The sequence below is a fragment of the Mytilus trossulus genome, chromosome 7 (genome assembly GCF_036588685.1).
Source record: "Mytilus trossulus isolate FHL-02 chromosome 7, PNRI_Mtr1.1.1.hap1, whole genome shotgun sequence".
Lineage (NCBI taxonomy): Eukaryota > Metazoa > Mollusca > Bivalvia > Mytilida > Mytilidae > Mytilus > Mytilus trossulus.
In genome coordinates, this window is record NC_086379.1 from 24166933 (window position 1) to 24174205 (window position 7273).

General features: G+C 33.6%; 1 protein-coding gene across 1 annotated transcript; it reads right to left on the minus strand.

Moving 5' to 3' along the window:
- Nucleotides 1–2626: 2626 nt before the first annotated feature.
- On the minus strand, nucleotides 2627–5581 carry LOC134726284 (glycoprotein 3-alpha-L-fucosyltransferase A-like). The gene is made up of 2 exons (XM_063590684.1): nucleotides 5515–5581; nucleotides 2627–3783 (listed from the first exon to the last, which is right to left on the minus strand). Exon 2 carries the CDS (start codon nucleotides 3773–3775, stop codon nucleotides 2627–2629), a length of 1149 nt encoding a protein of 382 aa, XP_063446754.1. The 5' UTR covers nucleotides 3776–3783; nucleotides 5515–5581.
- Nucleotides 5582–7273: the final 1692 nt, after the last annotated feature.

Consider the following 7273-nt stretch of genomic DNA (forward strand, 5'->3'; position numbering starts at 1 on the left):
CTTCTGCGGTGAATATAAAGTTATATATTTATATATTATGAGGGTATACATGTACGCTGAAACCGTAGAAAAGTTGGAAGTTTTTACGACATCATCTATACTGTATTGACTGTTATAGGGAATCTGCATTACAGATTCTACAGTTAGGTTCATTATACTTTAAAGGATTGACTGCTGGGATATATACATGTATCCTATAGATATTTACATTTTATTGAACTTTCCCACCGGAACGTGTAAACTCTGATATTTATATTCCTTTTAGACGATGATGGAGAAAGGTCAATCTTTAGATACCCAGTCACTTCACATGGAAATGTGCGGGACATTAATTCTATGATTCTGGTAACGAAAATGACACGTTCTGTGAAGGAACCATTGCAACCACCCTCTGGGAGTTTATTTAATTGTCTGTTGCGAGGTATTTTTTCTAATTCTTTATTTTAACCTTTCTTGAAATACTTCTTATTGTAAGAGTTGTTAATTTGCGATTGTCATGATTATAGGTTTGCATGAAATATTTGCCACTGGGTGAAAGCAAGAAACAATCTTGAATGGCAAAATGCCGCTCTCCTTTCTTCATTCATGACTATAACCAACAACTGCAAATGAGAGTTGTAACGAGCCACACTATAGTTCAAACAGGTTTTCCTTGATTTATTCTGATTGATGTAACTTATTTTAAATGTATAGTTTCAGGAGTTATATTATTTGTAGTTTTGTCTTTATTAATATAGCTTTATCTTTTTTTAATTTATGAATTTTGATAGCACCCACTGTGTTCTCTTGCTTTTGTGATGCGAATGTGTTCTTATAATATGCATCAACTATCATGTTTTGATTGCGGTAAATTCAAGAACTGAAAGACAAAAGTAAAAAGTTATATACACTCACCTTTTTGACAGGAAGTGTGAATAACGACCACGAAGACACTATAAGCTAGCGATGATAACCCTGATCGCCCTTATAAATGATAGGACTGATAAGATAGAAACAATGTTACCGTCATTACATGAACAAAAGTAGAGTATTAAAAAAGTGTAAAAGTCTAAAGTGTGAAGAATAGGGATAAGATTTTGGTTCTTATATAGATTAGACTTTTGGTTTTCCCGTTAGAATGGTTTGAAACTAGTATTTTTTTTGGTCCTTTAAAGCTTGCTGTTCAGGTTCAGTGAAAACCAAGGTACCGTGTTGAAGATCGTACTTTGACATATAATGGTTTACTTATACAAATTATGACTTGGATACAGAGTTGTCTCATTGGCACTCATACCACATCTTCATATATCTATCTACAGAACGGAAATATGAAGATGTGATATAATTCACAATGAGAAAACTATCCATAAACCACAAGACAAAAACGCGAACAAACACGTGTGATCGTATTGTCTCTTAAATTAAGAAAACTAATACCGTAAAGTATTCTATAAAAGGTCCAGAAGGAGCCTGTAATTTAGTGTTTTTTGTATTTTACTGTTGATCATATGCGGGTTTCTTTATTGTTTTGTACAGTTCTTGCGATGTTCCGTTGCACCACTGTCCATGGATTAAAAGGAGGGTTGTGAACCAGCTAACACGTTTAACTCAGACACATTCTGTATGTGCATGTCCCTATTCAGGAGCATATTATTCAGTGGTTGTCGTTTGTTGTTATATTATACCGGTTTATTTGTTTTTAGTTAATTTTTTGGTACATTAGTTAGGCCGTTAGTTTTTTCGCTTGAATTATTTTTACATATGTGATTTTTGGTCTTTATAGCTGACTATGCGGTTTTGGTTTTGCTCATTGTTGAAGTCTGTATGGTGATCGATAGCTGTTAATTTCTGTGTCATTTGGTCTCTTGTGGAAGGTTGTCTCATTGGCAATCACCCCACATCTTCATTTTCATATATTTGTTTTATTCATAAATCAGGCCACCAGTTTTCTCGTTTGATTTTTTTTTAATTTGCTATTTGTTGAATTCTTGAATGGCGAACCAAGATGTTATGCCACAAACATGAGGTGTTCGACAATAAATGTCCCTTCAGTGATGTTAGGAATCGAAACGGTATTTGGAAGGCCATATAATTTACCCTCAATTTAAGATAGAATCTTGAATTTTAAGAGTCAATACAGGATGAACAGATCATATAAACCGGAGGGAAAATATGATACTAGCCCAAACGAAGAAATATAAATAAGTCAATATTGAAAACTACGTTCAAATTAATTTCGTTGGATTAAAACCGCAATTGTTAACCCTGATGACTGCTATTGGCGTTTGCCAAAAAAAAAATTGATCACAAGATGTAACAAAATGGATTTTAATCTAAATTTAAAACTAATAGGAAAACAATAAACTTGTGGCCAATTTGTGTTGCCACAAACTTGAGTTGTCAATATTTTTGTACATCAGATCCGGATTTCGACAATAAATGTCTCTTCAGTGATGTTAGGGATCGAAACGGGATTTGGAAGGCCATACAATTTACCCTCAATTTAAGATAGACTTTAAATTTTAAGAGTCAATATAGGATGAACGCATCATATAAACCATCGGGGAAATATGATACAAGCCCAAACGTAAAATATAAACAAGTCTAAATCGAAAACAATAGAAAAAAAAGCAGAAGACCATTTCATTTAATTTTCTGTTTTTATCGTTATTTCATCATCAGACAAGCACACATCTTTACGGTACCAGTCGTTATAATTTTTACCAGTCCATGTCAGGTTTCTCGTTTTATATGTATTCATTAATTCACATAAATCACACATTGCTCTCCAATAATTTTTTTCATTGTCTATATGATATTTATCAGTTTCTTTTAGATACGATATATATTCATTTTCATTTGATGCAAGTTTTAATAAATATTCGGCTAGATGTTTCGGACTGTCGAAATCAGAAACATCTATATAGGTTTTTGGAGGTAGAATCGATTTTACATTCGGAGCTGTTCTGGCTACATATATTGCATTACTATTGTCTAGAAAGGTGTGGAAAACTTTCTCGGTTACATAATCTTTGCACAAACTATTTTCAAATCCTAAGTAAAATTTATAATTTTGAGACAAAAGTTCGTGACAGGCTGGCATACCTTCTACGGGACAAGGGGCTTTACCACATCGTCCATAAATATCAACACTAATATATTTTTCCATCTCCGAGACGTACTCGCGACGTTTTGCCCCTGAGCCGCAATTGCTTACCGCCCAAGCAACCAATTTAGTTTTGTTTTTAAAAATCTCGTGGTAATTTTTATCTAAAGGCTGAGTCCTCCTAAAGGTTTCATAGTTCAACAGAATTTCACTGTCCTGTCTGTAAGTCATGCTCCAATCAAACTTCTTGTCCCACACGTGACTTAAATCTGAATCTGAAGCAGGGCTTTCAATATTGACAATCACCCAAATTTGACCATCTTTTTTTACTGGAACGTTGCTCCACATATCTCGATATGCAAATAAAACTGCTTCGCTGGTATTAAGCTTTTTCTTGTCCTCAGTCAAAATACAATTTGTATATCTACACTCGGTGAAATTAAAACTTCCTTTGAAATAGGGTTGCTTTGCATACCACAGAATATGTATGTCTGGCTTAGTTTTGTTTTGGATTTTGGAAGTTGATGTAGCTTGTTCACTCATGTTACCTAATTCCACAAAGAATGATCTGAAATAAGATGTTGTTTGGGGATCTGGACGCAAAATCGTGATAATTTGCCTTTGTTCTAGCAGCACTAGTACTGCACCGATAAAAAATATGAAACAGTAAATAAAAAGTTTCTTCTTCATATGAATACCTGCAACGTGAAAATAAGCTATTAATATACTTAGTATTTACATAAGAAATATGGTTCATGAAATTCGGAAAAGCCAGAAAATACATGAATAGTGCTTTGAATGCATTATCTGTCCCTGAATATAAGTTTGGTAATGTTTAAAAGGCTACATGACTTTATTGGTTGTTTTTGGCTTTGTACTAGCTTTATTGACTGAGATTATCGATTCATTTTGCGTTTGTTTTTTTTGTGCTTCGTTTCTATTCGATGTGTAAATCTATCTCTAACTGATTTGAACGGTTTGTTCTTATGTTGTGCTTTTATGCCATTGTCCCAGATTCATGTGGGTGGTAAGTGCCCATAAACATGTGTGAGCCTGTGCATGTCACAGGTCGGAGGTCTGAACGTCAGTATTTGTTGTTGCTTGGGGTCTGTATAATTTTATTGTTTCATTAATGTTTTGTCAAAAATCTGGGCAAACATATTTATGTTTAAATCGTTTAAATCGTTTCACATTTTGTCAATTTGGTCCTTATAGACATATATTGTATAGGTTGCTCATTGTTGAAAGCCGAACAATGAGCTCATCATTTTGAGTAGTATGTTGAGTGTTTGTTTTATTAGCAATCATATCACATCTCATTGTATTAAATGCATAAAATTAGTTCCTCAAATTCTGTCAAATTTATGCATTCGCCTAACGATTTTGTTCTTAATTTCCATCGCATGATTAGCTTGATCTGTTTTAGAGTTTATCGAATTTAGTTAAGACAAAAAAAGAGCACGATCTATTTTTAGAATCCCTGGAAAAAAATGACCATTACTGCCTACATATATTTAATAAAGTCTACAAATCAGAGATGAAACACATTCCACTCCCATAACATTGAGAATTGAAATTGGAATGTGTTTTTCCCGCTGCAAATGTTTGCACCTGTCCTAAGTCAGGAATCTGATGTACAGTAGTTGTCGTTTGTTTATGTAATATATACGTGTTTCTCGTTTCTCGTTTTGTTTATATAGATTAGACCGTTGGTTTTCCCGTTTGAATGGTTTTACACTAGTAATTTTGGGGCCCTTTATAGCTTTTTGTTCGGTGTGAGCCAAGGCTCCGTGTTGAAGGCCGTACTTTAACCTATAATGGTTTAATTTTTAAATTGTTATTTGGATGGAGAGTTGTCTCATTGGCACTCACACCACATCTTCCTATATCTACTTAGAGACAAAACTGCGACCAAAAGGGCCACCAAATAGTCTTCAGCACAGCGAGAAAAAAAATTACACACCCGGAGTCGGTCTTCAGTTGGCCAATAAACAATCATATGTACTGTTCGGTGAACTTCTCTTATCGCAAGCACTTTGCATGCAATAAGATATGAAAGTTTCTCTGCGCGACAAGCACATTAAATCCTCCCCTCAAGACCCTCCGATCTCTGATCCGTGGTGTGAACAATGCGATTTATGTTCTGGACAATGCATGGATCGTCATTTAATACTGCAACGGTTCAAATCACCCAGTAGATCATGTATGTAACATGAAACTGGTATAGAATAAAAAAAAAAAACATTCCAGCCGAACAAATGCACTCATTGTAAAATCATAGTTAATATTAGAATATTTTACAGAGTGTCATGGAACGGACAACGGTTTTAAGGTTAATGGTTATGTATGTAACACCCAAGTATACAACACAATCATATATTTGATTTTTGAATTAACACGAATGTCAATTAAAACGTAAATAAACATACCTTAATTGGAATATGTGTGTTTTAAACTACACTCTATACTCATTCATACAAATACAATGTTTTGTTTATTTATTTATAACTTTAATGTTAAAGGACACAAATTCTTCCTGTTAAAACTAGATATTTAAGCATTCCCCGGTACATTATGTTTTTCCTGGTATGTAAATGACATAATTATTATACTAAGTGCAGTTTAGCTTTGAGAGTTTAAATGTCATAATAGTATGACTTGTATAATTGTATTCATTCGTCCAAAATATTTAGTGATGTTGAAATTACTGAATACGCTGAACACGTATCTTTGTGGAGGAGGCATGTTTGCTTTCTTAATACACTGGTGAAAACAAATAACATGATTATGTTTGCTTCTGTTGCTGTTTATAAAATTGATAATGCATTTCCTTGTAATGCATGTAATGCGGGCAAATGCAAAAATGGGTTGTTAACGTGTTTTATGAGAATTTAAACCTCCATCATAAACCTAGTCAAATTGAATATGGATAAAACATACACTTGTCTCATTGGCACTCACACCACATCTTCCTATATCTATATACATCAATACGCTAACTAAAACTCAGTTAAAAAGAAATCCTAGTCCGATGTTAGAAAGAGTAACCGAAGATAATAAACAAAAAGTACCATTTAAACCATCTTCGCTAGCCAAGGGTTACGGTCAACTCCCGCTCTCTTCATCTTCGCTAGCCAAGGGTTACGATTAACTCCCGCTCTCTTCACGAGAGGCTCTCTTCACGAGAGCGGGAGTGGGTCGTAACCCTTGGCTAGCGAAGATGCCTTTGAACTGGCAGTTACTGATCTCCTGAATTCAATAAATATAGAATATAAGTTCGAAAAACTCCTTTATATATGAAATTGTAGATCTAATGTATTTCATAACTTTTCAGTAAGCAAAAACAAAAATATAAAATTCTGACATGTCTCTGTGTAACATTTTCGAATATTCTTATAGCATATCTATCAATAATTTAGATATATAAGATAATAACCTATTAAACAGAAACCGATAGAAAAAGATCTAAAAAAAAATCATTTATTTTAAATCATAAAATTGTTGAACGCTCGACCGAAACAAATGCGTGGTTTGATGATTTTAAAAACTTAATCAAAATTAAATTATGTAAATTACAATATGATACTATCATATATATTTGTAAATTACAATATGATATTATCATATATATTTGTAAATTACAATATGATACTATCATATATATTTGTACATATGCATGAGTGATCTGTAGCTAGATACAATCCGCTGGGAATCTACCTGTTAGATCGCGTGATACAAGTATCTAGAAAACATGATCACTAATATACTATTATCTTCCCTCGCTAGAAGGAAGTTGACATGCATAAATACATGTATCAACGACATTTATATTGTTTGCCTTATACAGTATATTTATTTGCAATATTGCATGTATTTTTAAATTTAAATTTGTCGACGGAGTCAAAAATCGGTTAAATGATAAATGTCTATTGTAAAACTGTTTGAATTGGTTCCTTGAGTTTCAGAGAAGAAGATTTTTGTAAAAGTTAACGATGACGGAAGACATACGCTAAGTGATGAGAAATGCTCTCTTGGCAATTTATACCAGACGAGCTAAAAATCAACAAACAAATGCATACAACAAAAAACATGTTGTAACTTTCAAAGTTAATTGGTCCAATACATCTGAAGCACGACGCCAGGTGCCGGTAAAGGCCTGACAACCGCTCTGGTAGAGGCCCCGTCCAG

Excerpts from the sequence above, each read along its gene's own strand:
- LOC134726284 (XM_063590684.1), bottom strand. The coding sequence starts at position 3,775 with ATGAAGAAGAAACTTTTTATTTACTGTTTCATATTTTTTATCGGTGCA.